At 34.8% G+C, this 19,977-nt stretch overlaps 1 protein-coding gene across 11 annotated transcripts in view; it reads right to left on the bottom strand.

Annotated features, from left to right (window-relative positions):
- Window positions 1-19,977, bottom strand: part of TMEM117 (transmembrane protein 117) — a 572,067-nt gene that overhangs the window by 123,161 nt on the left and 428,929 nt on the right. For all 11 annotated transcript variants that reach the window (XM_067696273.1, XM_067696267.1, XM_067696274.1 and 8 more), the window contains one exon: window positions 1,468-1,627. In XM_067696273.1, the coding sequence (XP_067552374.1) occupies window positions 1,468-1,627 (160 nt within the window). The remainder of the gene's footprint in view (window positions 1-1,467; window positions 1,628-19,977) is intronic.

Raw genomic sequence — 19,977 nt, 5'->3', positions numbered from 1 at the left:
AGCAGTGAGGCTCGCGTACCGCAAAAAAAAAAAAAAAAAAAGATAATGGTCTACTTGGCTACTAGTACCTTTGACTTTAAGATGGGTTCAATGAGGTACCAGTAGGCCACTTGGCCAAAGCAGATATTTTACATATAATAGTATGTTAGTTAGGAGGAGTATTAGATGAAAAAAGATAAAATAGCCTTTAAAAAGTAATGCATGACATTATTGCATAAGTGCTATAAATTTAATTTTATAAATATCCAGAGGAGGTCCTATAGCAAGTGAGAGACAGGTATGGAACCTTGCCAGTGCTTCCTTACTCAAAGTCCAGGGCTTTCTTCACTATGCTAAACTATCCCATGGGAAATAAAAAAAGAAATACATCAATTTTTAGATGAGACAAAGAATTCAATTTCATTTAATTTTTAAAAACAATAATGTATTTTAAATCATCATCTATTAAAATAATAATATACTCTAGGAACCCTCTTGAGCCTCTCACACCTCGGCTACGTTATATACCAAAAAAACCCAAAAACCAAAACAAAACCACCCAGATTGTTATTCTCTTTTAAAACACTAACACTAAAACACTTAATCTCTTATAAAGGCCTCTCTTTGCCTGTAGCAATGAGAAAACCAATCTGCTATCCTGTGAAATCTCACATAAATTCAGAACACAATGAAGTTTACTTTCCCTTCAGCAATGGAGCCTTTGTTCCGGTCACTTACAATGCCTCTGGAGAGGAAAACACAAAATTGCCTTATGAAAGTAATAAGAAAATGTCTAGCAAATGGATGGGTATTTAATGAACAAGATAAAGTGCCAAGTAATAGTTAATGTCTCTTTCCGCTCGATTCAAAGGAACACCCCTAAGACCCCAAAGCATTCACACCAGAAGATTACACGAGTAGCACTGATAAGCACGATGCCATTGTACAAAGAATCTGTTGCTAAGCAGGGCAGAAATATTGTTTACATGAAAATGGAATGATCTCTGGTGAATACTGAAAGAAAGTGATAATTTCCATAAGCAGAAAAAGCATTTTTATATTATTCCATTTCAACTGCTCTAAAGCCCTAAGTTGCTTTGGCAATCGCTTATCCCTGCTTTGTTGGCTTATATCATCCTCATCTCTGCAGTTTTCCATTTTCTAAATGGCAGGCGTTTTTTTGTTTTGCTTTGTTTTGTTTTTTTCCCTGAAACTTTGGCAAAAATACCACAACCATTCTGTATGGTTTCCAGGGGCCACCTTTCAATGGTCATACAATGACTTTTTGGTGCCCTTTTCATAAAAGCCCAGTTGGTTTATCCTCTCAGTAAAATTGCTGAAAATATGATCAGGGAAGGCTCCATTTATAGCAACTGTAAACTATGCATTTCTCTAGCTTTATGGAGCCTTTCACTGTATAGTGTTTGTTTACTGAGAACAGAGCATGGAGTGGCTTCAGTGAGAGGAGGAAAATACAAAGCCACTTACCTGCATTACAATAAGGAGGTCAAAGACCAAGATGAAAGAAGCCAGGAAGGCTCTGGAAACTTCATCACTGGGCAAAAATCCCCGATTCAGCTTGTCCCAGCTGATCCAGTCAGTTGTAATGACAAGTACAACCACAGATGTCAGAGTGAAAAGAACCGTCCTGAAAGGAACAAGACACTCAGTGAAAAACATTAGACGTAATAATATAAACAGTGCAGAGTGCATGTGATCTGCTGTATTAAAAGTCTACCCCTTGCCAAGTACCTACCCTAAGGCATAGTCACCAAAGGAAGATGAAAAAAGAAGCAAATTAAGAGCTTTCTTTCAAAAGCAATTAGAAAAAGGTATGACAGTATCTCTTCCAAGATTTTCCCTAAAGGGCAATAAGGTAATGGTTATAGAACAAATAGTTAACAATAAAATATTACAAATAATCTTGGTTAGTGCAATATATGTCCCAAAAAGAGCATTGGTTGTAACTCTCATTACACATACATTGTTTTACTGAGGGTGGTGAACAAACATATATAGGAACATAAGGCAGATGGGTAAGGAAGTCTTTGGATTCCATGGTTATTCTACAGAAGAGAGGGAAGATAGACTGGTCCCTTCATTATTCCCTAGCCTGATGAGCTCTGTAGAGGAACCACCTCTACGTGCCAACTGTGTAGCCTCTTCTCCTCATGGTACTCATATCATAGATATCTTGTGGCCTAGTGACCTGTCCAGGTCACACCATGTCTAATCCTCCATCCATCGTTATAAGATACTAGGGGCCTGAGATTTTTCTCTTACTTATTTTTGTAGTTCCTGTAAAATCTTACATAATTATATGCAGATGGAGTTCAAAGAGTGTTTGTTGAAATTGTAACAATTATCAATTAAGCTTTTTATAGAAATCAAAAAATATTTAAATTAGTCTTTAATATTGACATTCAAAGTAAATCTGAAATCTCGGCAGTGAAAATTCAATCTGCCAGAGAATTGTCCATAATGTTGTAAAGCCTCTGCTTTCAGAGCTATATTTGTATAGAGAGATTGTTTTGAATTATAAAAAGGAAAATAAAGAACAACAAATATTTTGAAAATAATTTTAATGTAAAGGAATAAATAAATAAGAGAAAAGAAAAATGGAATAATATGAATCATCCTGGAATTCTCTTAACAATTGAACAGAATACAAATTTCTAAACTGAAATTTTGGTTTTCCTTTTCACAACTTTTTATTTGGAACAAGTTATACTCTGATAAAATAAGTATAATGAACTCCTCTTTAGATTTTTCCCCCATGAATAGAAAATATACATTTTTTTTTTAATTTTGGAAAATAAAATTTTTTTTAAATTTACTTATTTTATTAAAATTGCAGACTCTCAAAAGAATTTGACTCATGATCTCCAAAACAAATTAAAAATTATCTTTGCTATTGTTTAGAATATCTTTGAGCATTTCCAGAAATTCAAATGGATTAAATAAGCATGGGAGAAATCCAAAATAATTATTAAAATACAAATAGAAAGAAATTGCAAATATTATATAGTCAAACATAAGAATATTGGAATTTTAAACAAAATTTTCTCCAGGTTAAGTTGATTCATTTGTTTTTGTCTTTTTGAGTTTGAGAAACTTCAAGGAAATTTGAATGCAATTACCACAATTTCTTTTGTCAACAAGGAACATAACAACTTCCATGAAGAACAGATAAATATTGACTATTCTTTGAATCTCCTTTTGGTGATAAGGGTACTTCCTCATCACTCTTGGCTTTTCATATGTGTGTTTCACAAGGATGCTATGAATATATATAATTCTTCAGGATGTACTGTATGACCGTACAGGTTGGTAAATGGTTGGGATCCCAATTCTCTCAAGCTCCCCCTTCTTTTCCTCCCCAGCTTCCTTCACAAGGCCCCACACCTTCCTGTTATCCAGCACTACAGGGTGAAGTCTTGGTGAAACATGGGTACTCCAGCACCTCACTCCAACTCTATGGCCAGCATCCATCCTATTGGTTCAAGCCTGTGGTTGACAGGTTAGTTTTTTTTGTTTGTTTGTTTGTTTTTTGATTTTTTTTGATGTGGACCAGTTTTAAAGTCTTTATTAAATTTGTTACAATATTGCTTCTGTTTTTTTTTATATTTTGGTTTTTTGGCCCCGAGCCATGTGGGATCTTAGTTCCCCAACCAGGAAAAAATGAACCCATGCCCCCTGCATTGGAAGGCAAAGTCTTAACCACTGGAATGTCAGGGAAGTCCCAACAGGTTAGTATTTTTAATATCATCCCTGCATTTTCCCCAAGAGCTACCTGGAAACTTCTTTTTGTGAAGACAGATGATTACATTGGAATTCATACTCTAATGTTACTTTGTTGGTCTAAATATGTAAACTGATACTGTAAAATTAAATACTAATGCAGAGGAATATTTTTAGGTGACAAAATCTGAGATTTTGGAATAAGCGTTTGTTGAGCAATCACAAACCTCATCTATTACAAGATTTATAAAGGAGTTATTCTTTTTTTAATTTATTTTATTGAAGAATAGTTGATTTACAATGTTGCATTAATTTCTGCTGTACAGCAAACTGATTTAGTTATACATATATATATATACATTCTTTTTCATATCCTTTTCCATTATGGTTTATCACAGGGTATTGAATATAGTTCCTTGTGCTATTCAGTAGGACCTTGTTGTTTATCCATTCTGTATATAACTGTTTGCATCTGCTAATCCCAAACTCCCAATTCATCCCTGCCTTACCCCCTCTCCCTTGGCAGCCACAAATCTGTTCAAAGGAGTTATTCTTACTCATGCTAACAATTTCATTGTGAATAAAGTCATTAAAATTAATCATTAAAACTCTTTGGTAATGAGAATTTATCATAAAGCCTGTTGTATAAGAGCTTCCTGAGATCAAATCTGCACCAATTCATGTCTTAGATGTTTGCTTTATTTGATACATTTCATTTATCCAATATATAATAATACTCTTCCTAAGACCTTTTCATAGGTGTTTTCCTGGCTTTATTAAGTACTTCTGTTTTGACAAAGAGTATTGCTACAGATCTTAAGAAAGAGTTACTGGTAATATTTTATTACTCTAAAGAGAAATTAAAGGAGGTATTCTGCCCTATATTTAATACTAAAAAAAGAATAAAAATGGCAATCATTAAATATGAATGCATATAGCTCAGAGAAAGCTGTAAAAATAAGTCAAGAGAACGGAAAAAAGAAAAGGAAAAGGGGGACCAAAATACATTAATTGGTCATTCCACCTCCAAAATTATATTCAATGCCTTATCTAGATATAGGTATGGAAGCAAATGTATTGCTTGTGGCTTGTTTTTCTGAGCCACATCTTGTAAAATTGATAGACTTTACCATGCTATGATAATTCAGTTAAAACACCAGTTTAAAAGAACCATGACTCAATTACAAATTACTGTTACAGTCATATGCCACTTGTAATGTGTCAGGGTCTGGTATAAGAGCTTTACACAAAATAGTATAATCCTTACTACAAGTCTACTGTCACTACCTGCAATTTACAAGTGCAGAAACTGAGTCACAGAAAGTTCAAATAACTGGACCTGAGTTAAAGACTTTATACGTTATATAAGATATAAGATGATTCAAACCTAGGCTGACTCATGACAGTATGTGTACGTATTGTCTCTCATAGGAAGCACTTGATTTTACACTCTTGTTACTAGGTCTGTAGCTAAGATTTCACTTATTTTCCATTTTTATTTTCCATTTTTATTATAAGTATAATGTTGGAAAATTATCATCCAGGAATACTTAATATTGAAAAGTAAAACTCACAGAGACTCTGACAAGCACTGACAGGAAACAGTTAACAGGGATATTTTCATGGCAGTGAAAATGGACCCTCAGGGATGCTAACCATCAATGCAGCACCCTTGGGTTTTTATTTAACCAGAACGGTTGAAAAGATGTTTACTCTGGATCACGATTCTTGGGAGTTTCAGCTTCTCTTTTTAAATAGCATCCAATTAAACAATTATCTGGATTATTTCCTTTCAATATGCAGCCAGCACCAGCAGGACATCCTGCTCATCAATTCTACTGTCTCTGGTTTCTGGCCACCAGTCAAAGGGAAAGAACTCATACATAATTATCAGCTCGAGTGGTTAGTCTCACTTCCCTGTTTTCAGATTTCCAGTTTGTTTGCTTTTCCTCAATTGTTGCTAATTCCTCTTGGATTAATAGGAATTAGAATGTGAGACCAAGAAAGGTTAACAGAGCTTTTTTAATTCACTGCTTCCCAATCTCTGGGCTGGGCTCCTGGGAAGCACAGAGTTGCTAAGAAGTGTGAATTTATATGTGTACTATGAGTTGTCTGTAAAGTGAAAAAATAAAATGTTTCCAGAGAGGTTAGGGGACTCACTCATGTCACACAGACTGCCAGGGACAGAACTACCATGAGAACTAACTCTGAGCAAGGACTTGCCCTGTAGTAAACCACTTTCTCTCTTTTGCTAAAAATCTTCAGATATGCTAATTTTTTTTTTTTTTTGCGGTATGTGGGCCTCTCACTGTTGGGGCCTCTCACTGTTGTGGCCTCTCCCGTTGCGGAGCACAGGCTCCGGACGCGCAGGCTCAGCGGCCATGGCTCACGGGCCCAGCCGCTCCACTGCATGTGGGATCTTCCCGGACCGGGGCACGAACCCGTGTCCCCTGCATCAGCAGGCGGACTCTCAACCACTGCGCCACCAGGGAAGCCCATGCTAAAAATTTTAATATCATCTGGATCTCATCTGGGAACATACTTTATAGCCTATCCAAATATCTATTGTGTATGTTGACTGGAAACAGAGTAGTACATATAAATGAATCAAGATAATCCCCCAATTTGGTTTAATTCATAGTCTAAACCACTCTTTCACACTAGTTTCTGGATTTTAAAAAATACTGAACTTCTATTTTAAGTAATTAAACTAGTTAATATTGCTTTTCTTCTTCCAATCATAACCACTTTAAGATAGACTTATTGCATAGTTAAACAGCCTGAAATCAGGGATTAAATCAAGAGAGAAAAGAACTGGCATTAGGCTTCGATTATCCACAGAGGGCTAACTCAGTGTTAATTATCACACAATTTCATTTTGATTAAACCAGGCGGCAGGAATGTACAGAATCTCCTAACTAAAAGAATATATGTTGAACCAAACAAAATTGCCAAAATTTGACCATGTTTTATCCTACTAAAAATAGCCATTTCATGTGATTCAACATAATAAATATGCTTTTATGTGTTTTAATATATTAGCCATTTTTCATGTTCTAAAATGTTTATAATCTTTGATTCCAGTTATGAATATCATATTCCTTTCTGATCAGGCTGCACAATTACTATGATGGTTACAGGAAGAAAAAATCACTTTAATTTCTTTCTATAATACTTGTGTTAAAATTTCAGAACTCAATCAAAACAAGTCAGATCGTGTTTCATGATTTCTCATAGCAATATAAAAATCTGCAAATCTTATTACAAATGAAAGGTTTAATGTTATCACTACAAAAAAGAATGAATGCACGGATCAAGATAGTAAATTTAGTCTCACAATTAAGTTAGATATAGTCTCATATTTCAAAGTACGAAATACATGAAATGAAATGTGGCATGGCAATAGAATTTTAAATGATTTAATATCATAATTTCTCACCATGTGGTTTAGAGGGAAAAATACAACAAGCAGGCATAAACAGAAGGATGCTTTCCTTCACTTTTCGTTGCAAAACTGAGAGCCAGTTCAAGCATCCAGTTCCATTCTGAATACCAACTACCAGCACAGAGAAGTCACAGATGGCCATGAGAGAATGCTGACACTTTCCGTTTTGCTTGTTTTAATGATCAATGTTGCCATTGCAACTCTGTTAGTAAAACAATCACCACTTGGGTCCTCAAGCCAGTTCATCCTGAAATTCATGAGTTTACTCAGTACTGTAGCCTAGCTGACGAAGTCAAGATTGCTCCTTAGAAGTCTGTAAGGAAATGGTTTTAGTGTCCTTCCAGTTTCCCACTCTTGGGATCAGGAAGCACCAAGGGAACACAAAGGTGATGTTTGCTAAATGACCTAGGGAGGGAGCACAGCTTCTCCATGTGGCTTTCATTAAGTAAATGTCACAGTCAGTTCTTGGCCAACCTGAACACACTTGTTAAGATAGGATCCCTGAGAAAGAAGATGCAGTTATTAACTTGTCTTATTTGTGGCTGCATTGGGACCTGGAGTCTATAAAGGAAATTATTAGACTCTAGTGTTGTCCGTTAAAGTATACATTTATGTGTTATTTATATCTGTCTATTATTCCATGAAGGAAAGTGCTCTGAACATAGCAGGAGCTCAAAAAACACTGAGCAAATTGGAATGAAGAAGGAACTTGGTAACTTGTTCCTGCAAGGGCATGAAAGAGGTGGCTGAAAAAGGCACTTCTGGGTTGGGCCATTTGGCCACACAGATTGTAATTTACGTGGACAGTGTCCTGGCATCCTAATCTATGTAAACAATGTCCCTTGGAGTTCTGCAGTGTCCAACCATCGCAACTTTATGTGGAGCCCTGGCCATTGGCAATCTTGATATAAGAGGTGGAAATGAAATGACCATATTTCTTTTAGTGGCTTGAATTCTTCTACCTATGTTTGAGTGATGTTAGTTTACTCAGAGGTTCTTAAAAGTAGCTTATTGATACAGAGCAGAGTTAGTCTTGGTCAGGAGAAATCATTTTATTTTCTTTGTGTTTCATAGTTTTAGGGGTGGAATAAAACACACGTTCTAGGAAAAAGTACTTAGTACACTGCAAAGTCCTTAGGATTTGGGCTGTGTCATTCATTACTGATTATCAATGACCAGCACACTGTTGATATTTAAAAAACAGTATGAATAAATCAATCTATTTAACCTGATGTAGGAAATACTTATCCCTTACCCTTCACCAAGTTCAGATACTTCTGCAACTCATGGTACTTCCTCCAGTATTTACAGAGCAAAGAAAGAGGCCTGTGCAGTGCAAAATTAGGTTGCATAGACTTAATGGGCATGTTAATCCTCTGTGTCTCTTAGCAAACTCACCAGCACAATTTTTCTTCCTAGTGAATCACCTTGTAATTACTAAATAATTCACCAATTCAGTAGGATGAAGCATATGAGATATACTCTACTAATTGTTACCCCAGGTATAAAATATTACCACAAGTTCAGTAATGAAAGTGGTAATAAAGATAAGGGTATAAATAAACGCTCATTAACTACAGATAATGCCAGCAAGAACTATACCCATTATTGTTTATTTAATGAAAATAAAACGATAGCTATGATACTCCAAACATACTTTTGACTTTTCAAAATGCAAAGTAGAAAACTTAAGTTAAACATACCATGTTGCATTTTTTTCCTGTTAAATTTGCTTTTTAAAAAAATAAGAAAAACCAGGATCTTCTGGGGTGAGCAGGACGAAAGTATGCTTTATTTGATTTAAAAAATAGGATGAATTTACATACTGGGTTAAAAATAAAGGTTCAGGTAAAATTTTGTGACTTTGTTGAAGCCAGCCAAGATGTTTACATAAGTCAAACCAGGACCAAAAGTATATTTTCAGTATCATTTCAAATATCTGTTGAAGAAGATGTATCATCAGGAGACTGTCCATTAGGAAGAATGCTTTCAGAACTCTCCACAAGTATCCCTGGAAGAAAGAATCTTTTCAAAGACATTGAGGACATGATATAATGGCTAGGAAAGTAGAGATTATGAACATAAAATACTTTTCTTTTATGAAAGAAGACTACAAAGTAGACTCCAGGAACAGAAAAATTCCCTAAAGTTATGCAAAAATATTTAAAGGAAATAATGTCATGTCACAATGGAAGATCAAAAAATTAATATTAGGTTTCATAAGGGACATGATTCATTCTTGAATTCTAATGGAAAAGATTTTTAAAAACATCTAAAGCTTTATGACCACAGATATATATTTATTTTCTTTTGGGAACCTGTGAAGAATCTTTGATTTATTTATAAATAATTCAGGACCAGCTAGAAAAAATACATCACTCAAAAATAGGGAAAGAGCATGTTGGCACTAGTGATCAGAGGACCAACTTATAAATTTGATTTAATTAAGGATAGATTGTTGGCAATTTAAAAGCACATTATCCACCTTGTCTGGTCAACCCAGTGGAGAATTTTGAAGCTACGTAAAAGTGTAATTTTATCAAGAATTTAGATAGCTCCCTGGTAGAAAAAGCAATTTCAGGTAATGTACAAGATTGAAAAACAGTTGCTTTTTGAAAGAGAAAGTCATATTGTAATGCATGCAAGGGCACAGAGAATTCAAAAAACATTTATTGAGCATATAAGGCACAGACGTAAGTTGAAGGGACATGGGAATGATCTCTGCCTTTAAGGAACTTGTCACCAGCTAAATGATGGCAATATATACAAAACAATCAAACCCGAAGTTAAGCAAAAACCATGATGCTATGGAAGTTTTCAGGAATATCTGATTTATTTTTATTCAGGTGTGAAAAGTAGCTAGGACATTTAATGAAATTAGACCTAAAAAATGAGTAGATTGCAATAGTGGAATGGATATTGCAGGCAAAAAACAAATTTGAAAGAAAATATGGAAATGGTAGTGGGTGGTAGTGAAGTATTAGGGAAGAGTGCCAGATGTTTCCAAAGTTTCTAGGTTTTGTGACTAAAAAGATTGTGATGTCACTAACTGAAGTGAGAAATATGAAAGAAACCAGGAATGAAATATTATGAATCCTGTTTTGAACACCTTGTTGAGTTTAAGGAGCTGGTGGGACATCTATACAGGAATGAATAATAGTCAACTGGAGATAGGAATCTGGGTCAAGGAAAGATCAGGCCCTGAATTTTGATTCATTCAAATACAAGTAATTGTTAAAGACATGACGATTAATAAAATTTTTCAGATAAAAAAAGAAAAAGGAATAAAAAGAACAGAGAAAATCAAGGACAGAGTCTTGAAGATCACCTCTTTTTATGGTATATCCAGAGAAGGCTGGAGGATGACAAGGCCATAGACATATGACATGATATATGAAGAAATCCAAAATAAAATAATATTATAGAAGCCAGAGAGAAAGATAATTTCAGGAATGAATTTGTGGTCAAAACCCCCAAATACTACATAGAGGTTTTATGGGATATAGACTGAAGATGGACCACTGTTGAGCACACTTCTTTCTTTAACACGGCTCCTTTGAAAATTGCAAAATTGGATGTAAATATAGTTTCAGATATTTTCTCTGTAAACTCAGATATGGGCCTAATTCGTGTTCTGCTCCCAGGATCTCTACTAGTAAAGAGGAAGAGACAAATGAGGAAATTATTTGGGTAATCAATTTAAAACCATTTGGTTGCAATTAGCCAAGTAATTGACAATTTTATTAGAGTTTATGCAAATATCACAAGCAAAATCGTTGTTTTGCAGGATGGCTTCAGTCCTGGAGGGAAGTTAAAGCACAGATCGACAAAGAGTAGAATGTAGACAATTGCAGTAATGCATGAATGATATGGTTATAATGATACAGAGGATAAATAAAAAATATATTTGAAAGCAAAATTAATAGAACTTATGTTAAACCTGGATAATACTTAATGAAGTAGGAAAGTTGGAAAGAAAGTTGGTTTGAGAACAGACTATGAGATAGCTATTCAGAGATCTGCAGAAACCTATATTTGCCCTGGTAGTACCCTGGGCCCTGCAAGCGGGCAAAATTCTAAGATGACCTTCAATGATCCTTGACCTTGTACGATCTCCTCCCCTTGAGTCTGGGCAGAACCTATGAATACTGTGAGATATCATTCCTGTGATTATGTTACTTTATATGTCAGAAGGGATATTTACAGACTTAATTAAGATTACTAATCAGTTGGCCTTTGGTTAATTAAATGGGAGATTATCTGGGTGGGCCTAACCTAATCACATGAGCTCTTTAAAAACAGAGAGTTTTTTCTGGCTGGTAGCAGTAGAGGCAGTTGGAGAGATTTGCAGTGTGAGAGGGAGGTTCTCTGTTGTTGAGCTGGAGGGGGTCATGGGACAAGAACATGAGACCCTCTAGGAGCTGACAGCAGCCCTGGCAGACAGCATGAAAATGGGGATGTCAGTCCTCTAACTACAAGGAACTGAAATCTGCCAACAACAGGAAGGAGCTTGGAAAGGACCCTGTGCTCCAGATGAAAAGGCAGCTGACAACTTGATTAAAGCCTGACCAGAGAATCCAGACACATCTTGCCAGCCCTGACCTACAGACTATAAGAAAATAAATGAGTGTTTTTTTTTTTTAAACACTATGTTTGTGGTGATTTGTTATACAGCAATAGAAAACGAATACAGCTCTAGAAATTTAGGATTCTTGGGATCCTAAAATAATTGCTTATTGGAAATATTTCCAAGCCACATATAGAAATGCTTAGCTCTTGAAATCTGAGATAATTAAGATCAATTAAAATCATTACCTATCCAATCTGGAAAATAAAGCCAGGCTTCTGTGAAACATCTAATCACAGGAAAATGCTCACTGAATTAAAAAACCAAAATTAGCCTTAAAAAAAGTTTTGGTCCAGCTTCTCGTCTTCAAGTGCATAAATAATTGTACAGGGAAGGTTCTATTGATGTCTTTTCTTAAAATGTAACAAGAAAAAACGATGCTTTCAAAGTGCATCCAAGCATATTAAAATGCCACCTAATACCTAAATGCAATTTCTCTTAGTTAAATTTAACTATCCTTGCACTAAAAGGTTATTAGTCAGAATCTACTCCATGAGAAAAACTCTTCATATATTTAAAAAGAAAACCTCGTCAAGGGCAAGAGAAGAACAGGCTTCTGGTCATGGCTTATAGTACTTATTTATGTGCACTCAGAAAAGTCAGTTACCCTCTCAGGATTAATTTCTTATCTCTGAACTGGTGATAATGATTATGATGATGATGAAGAGGAAGTAAATGATGATGATAGCAGTTATAAAGTATTAGGTAGTTATATGACTGCACCCATATACTCAATTCTCAAACCAATCGTATGAGGTAAGTACAATTAATCACCTCGTTTTGCATAAGGAACACTGGACTTTGAGAGATTACGTAATCCAAGATCGCAAATCTATTAAATATGGAGCTTAGATTTTAAACCCATGTGTCTCTGACTTCAATGCCAAGCTCTTAGCCACTGTGCTATTCTGACTTACCTATTTATGATGTTGTGAGGAATGTATGTGAGATAACTGAAGATTTTAAATATTGTTTTTATAATTTAAAGGTAATAATCCAATCATTCTTTAGTCTTATTTCTCCAAATTATTCAGCAGGTATTCAAGGATAAAGCTACTATGAATTATCTCACTCTCAAGTAGTTAAGGAGATTTTCTTTGAATTATAAGACTTGTGCGTTTTTTTAAAAAATTAGAGGTGATGTGTTTAATACACAAACCCTTATTTCTCGTTGATAATAATTTGCTCTGCTTTGTTTGGTAGCATTAAGTTAAAAAAGACTACCCACCCTGGAGCTGGTTGTGTGCTTGCACAGGCACAGAAATATCTGATTTGGCCCAATGCAGACTTGGAAAGTATCATCCATTAACTTAATGAAATTAGGTGATTTTCAAAAATTATCATCATATTATGATTAATTTCAAGAACATTTAAAGGATCTAAGGTGTGTGACTCTCTGGTAGGTAGTTTTCAAAGGGAGGTTTTTTTTTTTTTCTGAAATAAATAAAATTCGGATGAATTAACTCATCCAGTTCAAACTTGTACATTTTCATTATACTTAGTTTACTGGCCCCATTCCCGGTAGCTACAATTTAGACCCTTATCATTCTAACACCATCTATTCCTCATCTAAGAATGAAGGGCTCTAGTGCCATTCTGCCTTCCTTTCCAGTTGAGGGATTTTAGAAGGTCATCCTTTTTTCCTCATTTCCACTGTAAGATGTTTATACTCTTTCCTGGTTCACAGATCTTTTGACACTGGTGATGCCACATGAATTTCACTGTGTGTTTGGTAACAAGATGTTGGGACTGCATGAGCCCAATAAGCACTATTACAGCATACTGGATGGGAACCTTCAAAAGAAATGTCAAACATCTACTCTTATGCTTGTGATAATAGTTCGAACTGTTCATTGTGGGATACAGGAGTCTAAAATGTTGGTACTAGCTGGTGGGAACTCTTTCTTCCTACATTCTTCCCCTTCCAGACCCCAGATGGGCCACCCTCAAGGAGAAGTGAGATGTGTATAGGAGGGGGAAGTGGGAAATGCTGCCATAGAGTTGAAGCTTAACTACAGAACAATGCAATATATATAGAGAAAAAAACTCAGCAATAAAATAGAATGAAATAATGCCATTTGCAGGAACATGGATGGACCTAGAGATTATCATACTAAGTGAAGTAAGTCGGAAAGAGAAAGACAAATACCATATGATATCACTTATATGTGGAATCTAAAATATGATACAAATGAACTTATTTACAAAACAGAAACAGATATAGAAAACAAATTTATGGTTACCAAAGGGGAAAGAGGGTGGGGGAAGGATAAATTAGTAGTTTGAGATTAGCAGATACAAACTACTATATATAAAATAGATAAACAAAAAGGTCCTACTATATAGCACAGGGAATGATATTCAATATCTTATAAATAAACCATAAATGAAAAGAATTTGAAAAAATGTGTGTATATATATCATATATTTATATATAACTGAATCACTTTGCTGTACAACAGAAACTAACACAACATTGTAAATCAACTATACTCCAATAAAAAAATTTTAGAAAAAAGAAAAAAGAGAAAAACATGTGAAAAGAAAAACAAAGAAAATTAGTCTTTTAAAATCCCTTCTTTCTAGTACTTAAATGTATGACTTTTGATCCTGAAAGAGTTTTCTGAACCTATCTTATCAAATAGTCTTAATCTATGCTTTGCTTTTCCAGATAAGCCTTGACTAGACCCCTATGCCTGTTTGTGCCAAGCCTCAAATTCTTACCTGTTTATACTTGTTAGGGAAAGTAATTTTTCCTTTTCTACCAATAGCCTTTTTTGTCATGGTGCAGTTATGGACTTTTAGCAAACGTTAAACCACAATTAGCTAAGATAAACATCTTTTACACCAAGATGATAAACTGAGTTCTTTTGTTAACCATTCCCAATCCCATTGATGTTTTAGTGATGATCTATAAAAGGAAGTAAACCCATAATAGCAAGGAGAACATGAGTGAGAAAGATTTTGAATTTCCAGAAGAAGGGGATAATTGGATTTAGATATATGTGACACAGAATGAAGGAAGCAGGAGCATAGGTACACACAAAGGCTTAGTAGAGAGGTCTTCATTTCAGTAAGATTCTGGGGAGCTCAAAGCAAGGAGATGGCAGGTATGAAAAGCAGGAAGAGAAGTGCCGTGGTAGAATTCTCTCTATTCTCTTCTCTTACTATCCATGATTTTGGGCAGCTGTTTGAATATGAAAAGAGAGGATCTATCTGACATTGGTACCAGTTACGTGGTCTTCTCTTAATGTCAGATTTAATGTCATCACCTTAATTACATGATCAGTCATATTATTTGATTCTTCAGTGAATCAAATTTAAAAATATAGTGTATAATTTAAAAACCATTAGTGGGTTTACAAATGTTGGGCTGAATCAATAGATAAAACATGGAAGGCAATTACAGTTCCAACAATGTGTGTAATTAACCTCAACAGTGTAAAAAAAATATACCTGATAGAAGCTTGGAGGGTGTGGAAGGGCAAAAAAGGCACAGAGAAATATGGAGCCATTACTTAAAGGCAAGAAATAGAAGAACCAACACTAAGAAAATAAATAAGAAATGCTGCAAAGACTGGGCTGAAGGGGCATTAGAAGGTGGTATAGGAAAGTAAATTTCCTATTTTTGATAGTTTGTTGTTATTACTGTTTAAACTTGATACAATTTAAAATTGTTTAGGATTATTTAAGATTAGAAAAACCAGAAGAACCAAATACAGGAAAAGTTTTAAGTGGCCACTCTTGGGAGTGGGCCTAGAGGTGGTAATGGTTTGCTTTTTATTTTATGTCTTTTGGTGCCACTTGAATTTTTGTCTTTACCATAATACATGTATTAGTTACAGGGTAATAACATCACATAACAAACCACAAAGCCATTCTAGTTTAAACATTAGACAGTAGAGACAGAAGAAAACTTGTTTTAGGTATCAGACCTCTATAAAGTTAATATTATTATAAAGCATAGGAGAAAGTTTCCCAATTCATTTAATGTCTGACAAAGTAACAAAATGAAAACTATGGGTCAATCTTAATATGAAATGGTGCTCTTACTAATTAAAGTTCAAGGAAATTAAAATTTAAACCATGAAGAAATACTTCCACACACCTGCTAGTGTGACAAAAATGTAAGTCTGACAATACCAAGTAGTGTTGAGGATATGGAACAGTGTGAACTAAATTATAGTGTTTAAACTGTTATAACCACTTTGGAAAACCATTTAGTGTTATGTAATATAATTGAAAATGCTTGTACACACTGTACAAGCCACTTCTGGGTATATACTCTAAAGAAGTTCTTGCAATGCACACTAGAATATTTCTAGCATTACTGATCATAATGACTAACAAAAAGATAACTGGAAGCAACATTAATTCAATGGATAAGTAAATTGCCTTGTATTAATGCAAAGAAACATTCACAGTGATGAAGATGAATAACCCACAGGTACACCAACAACACAGAGGAAACTCACAGATGTAATGTTGAGTAAAAAAAGCAAGGTGTAAAAGAATATATACAATCACATAAAATTCAGAAATGGGTAATCCATAATACATTATTTAGGGATGTTTGTGTAAGTTTGTAAAACTATAAAGAAAATCAAATAAATTATTATTATAAGACATGAATTCTGGTTACCTTAATCTGTTTACCTCACAGAGTAAAGAACTGTAATCTAGGAGGCTGGTGGGTGGTGTGTCCCTATATTTGTTTATTTCTTGACCTAAGTAGTGGGTACTTGGTATACTGTTTGTAGTTTTTGATTCCCTATGATATATGCTGCACAGAGCAACAAAAATGACCTGTTGAACATAATCCAGGTTGTATCACTTGCTTCCTCCAATGGTGTCTCAATTGCACTGGGAATGAAATCCAAAAACCCTACCTTAGACCTACATGATCTCACCTTGTTTCCATCTCCAATGTCATCTGGTACCACTTTCACTCTGGCCTGTCCTATGTTCCTGGATCACACCAAGTTCCTTCCTGCTTTGCAGCCTTTGAATTCCTGTTCTTATCTTTGCTTTCCTGGTTTCTTATACAGTATTCAGCTTAAACCTCAGATAAGTGTTCTCTGAACTCCCAATCAAAACTATTCACCTAAGCATTCTTTTTCATGTCATCTTATTTTACTTCTCAACAAGCAATCTTCACAAAGCTGATATTTTTTCTCTTGCTGGTTTTTCATTTGTTTGTTCATCAATCCACTATGCCTACAACACATTTTCTGCAGTCATACTGCCTGGTTTCTAATTCCAGCTCTGTCACTTTGGGAACCACTTACATTATCTGTACATAACTCATCAGGTTGTTGTTGGGAGGATTAAACAAGGTAATGTTTACAGAATGTTCAAAAATGTTGCTAGCTTTAATATATGGTAGTTACTATTATTTATTTTGGCTCTTTCAGTGAATAACCATATACATGGTGAAATTCAGTATTATATGTATTATATGTATGTATTATATGTAATATATATTATAATATAATGTAATATGTATTATATTATATGTAATATACATATTATAATATATAATGTAATATATATTATATTATAATATATGTAGTAAAACCACATCTTTATATTTTCTCCTTTTGTTGGTTTTATGGTATCTAGAAAAGCATCTGCTTTGTCAGATTTCTGTGGTTCTCTGAGTAGTTTAGTCCACCTGACACACATACACATATGCACTAAAGAACAAAGGTTGCCCATGCTATCATTTACTTTCCTTGCCTCAGTTAGGTGAGACTTCTCCCCTCTCCTTTGCCTTCCCTTACATCTTCTCATCAATGCCATTCTCATCTGAGGGATCTCTGAGTAGGTTTCTCCACTCCACCCCCTGCCAACACACACACATACCCTCTTCTCATAAACACTGTCCTATGTCCCCAGACCCACAGGGTTAAGATAACAGATATTCAGGGGAATAGCACTGCTACTGAGTCATGCTGAAGGTCAATGTTCACATTTGTGCTTGGTGAAGAAAACAAAATGTCATAGAGTGAAGCTTAATTAATAGTTGTAAAATCAAGGAGGTGAGAGAGAACACTGAGAATGGATTCTGAATTTCCAGCTAGTGGGAAATCTTTTAGGCAGAAAACAGAGACAGAAAAAATGAATAAGAAACAAAGGAAAAATAACCTATTCAGAAAACAATATGTTATCTCCTAATCACGCATTAAACTGATAGTTCTATCATATTAACTGTAGCTCATATATATAGATAGTCAATGTTGGCTTGTTTGTAACTATACCAAGAATTCTTTAGAAAGACATGAAACTGAGTAAGTAACATTTTAGAGCCTAAAACAGAGATTCTAATTATTAAGTTGAAATGTTGTAAAACATTAAACAATTCTATTACTTTGAAAATGTTAATGGGATCCTTCAATGAAATAAATTATGAACTATAAGAATATGGCTTGATTACTCTATTTTGTTTTAGCTGGTGAAAGAACATGTGCATTTTCTATTTGTGTTTCTCATGTACAGTACAGAATTTTTCAATTATTTTTCCTTACAAGAAGCATAATGACAAATAATTCCAAAAAAAGATATAGCATCATTGATGGCAGCTCAATCAAATGGCCAATTATCTCCAGGGATAGCCCTCTTATCTAGATGGCAATATCTTGCCTTAAAGGTGTCATATCATCCAAGAAATGCTTAAAATAATAAATGCAGAACTGATCTCATATTTTTCTCGATGGCATGAGAAATCATATTAAACAAACATACAGAGAAGCATTAGATTTCTAAAAAAACTTAATGTTATAGTTGAAAGCAACTCTGAATTTATTTTACCATATCATTAACTTCCCAAATTGAAAGTAATATCTACTTCAGCACCAGCCTATTTATTTTATTTTATTTTAATAACATCTTTATTGGAGTATAATTGCTTTACAGTGTTGTGTTAGTTTCTGCTTTATAACAAAGTGAATCAGCTATATGTAAACATATATCCCCATATCCCCCCCCTTATGTCTCCCTCCCACCCTCTGTATCCCTCCCTCTAGGTGGTCACAAGCACCGAGCTGATCTCCCTGTGCTATGCAGCTGCTTCCCACTAGCTATCTATTTTACATTTGGTAGTGTACATATGTCAATGCTACTCTCTCACTTCATCCCAGCTTACCCTTCCCTCTCCCCATGTCCTCACGTCCATTCTCTATGTCTGTGTCTTTATTCCTGTCCTGCCCCTAGATTCATCAGAACCATTTTTTTTTAATTCCATATATATATATGTGTCAGTATATGGTATTTGTCTTTCCCTTTCTGACTTACTTCACTCTGTATGACAGACTCTAGGTCCATCCACCTCACTAAAAATAACTCAGTTATGTTCCTTTTTATGGCTGAGTAATATTCCATTGTATATATGTGCCACATCTTCTTTATCCATTCATCTCTCAATGGACACTTAGGTTGCTTCCATGTCCTGGCTACTGTAAATAGTGCTGCAATGAACATTGTGGCACATGAATCTTTTTCAATTATGGTTTTCTCAAGGTATATGCCCAGTAGTGGGATTACTGGATATTATGGTAGCTCTATTTTTAGTTTTTTTAGGAACCTCCATACTGTTCTCCATAGTGACTGTATCAATTTACATTCCCACCAGCAGTGCAAGAAGTTTCCCTTTTCTCCACACCCTCTCAAGCATTTATGCTTGTAGATTTTTTGAGGATGGCCATTCTAACCAGTGTGAGGTGATATCTCATTGTGGTTTTGATTTGCATTTCTCTAATGATTAGTGATGTTGAGCACCTTTTCATGTGTTTGTTGGAGATCTGTATGTCTTCTTTGGAGAAATATCTATTTAGGTCTTCTGCCCATTTTTGGATTGGGTTGTTTGTTTCTTTGATATTGAGCTTCATGAGCTGCTGTAAATTTTGGAGATTAATCCTTCGTCAGTTGGAGATTAATCCTTTGTCAGTTTCTTCATTTGCAAATATTTTCTCCCATTCTGAGGGTTGTCTTTTCATCTTGTTTATGGTTTCCTTTGCTGTGCAAAAGTTTTTAAGTTTCATTAGGTCTCATTTGTTTATTTTTGTTTTCATTTCGATTTCTCTAGGAGGTGGGTCAAAAAGGATCTTGCTGTGATTTATGTCATAGAGTGTTCTGCCTATGTTTTCCTCTAGGAGTTTTATAGTGTCAGGCCCTACATTTAGGTCTT

This window comes from Pseudorca crassidens, chromosome 11 (genome assembly GCF_039906515.1).
Source record: "Pseudorca crassidens isolate mPseCra1 chromosome 11, mPseCra1.hap1, whole genome shotgun sequence".
Lineage (NCBI taxonomy): Eukaryota > Metazoa > Chordata > Mammalia > Artiodactyla > Delphinidae > Pseudorca > Pseudorca crassidens.
The sequence above is the reverse complement of the archived record's forward strand: the minus strand, read 5'-3'. Positions and strand labels throughout refer to the sequence as shown.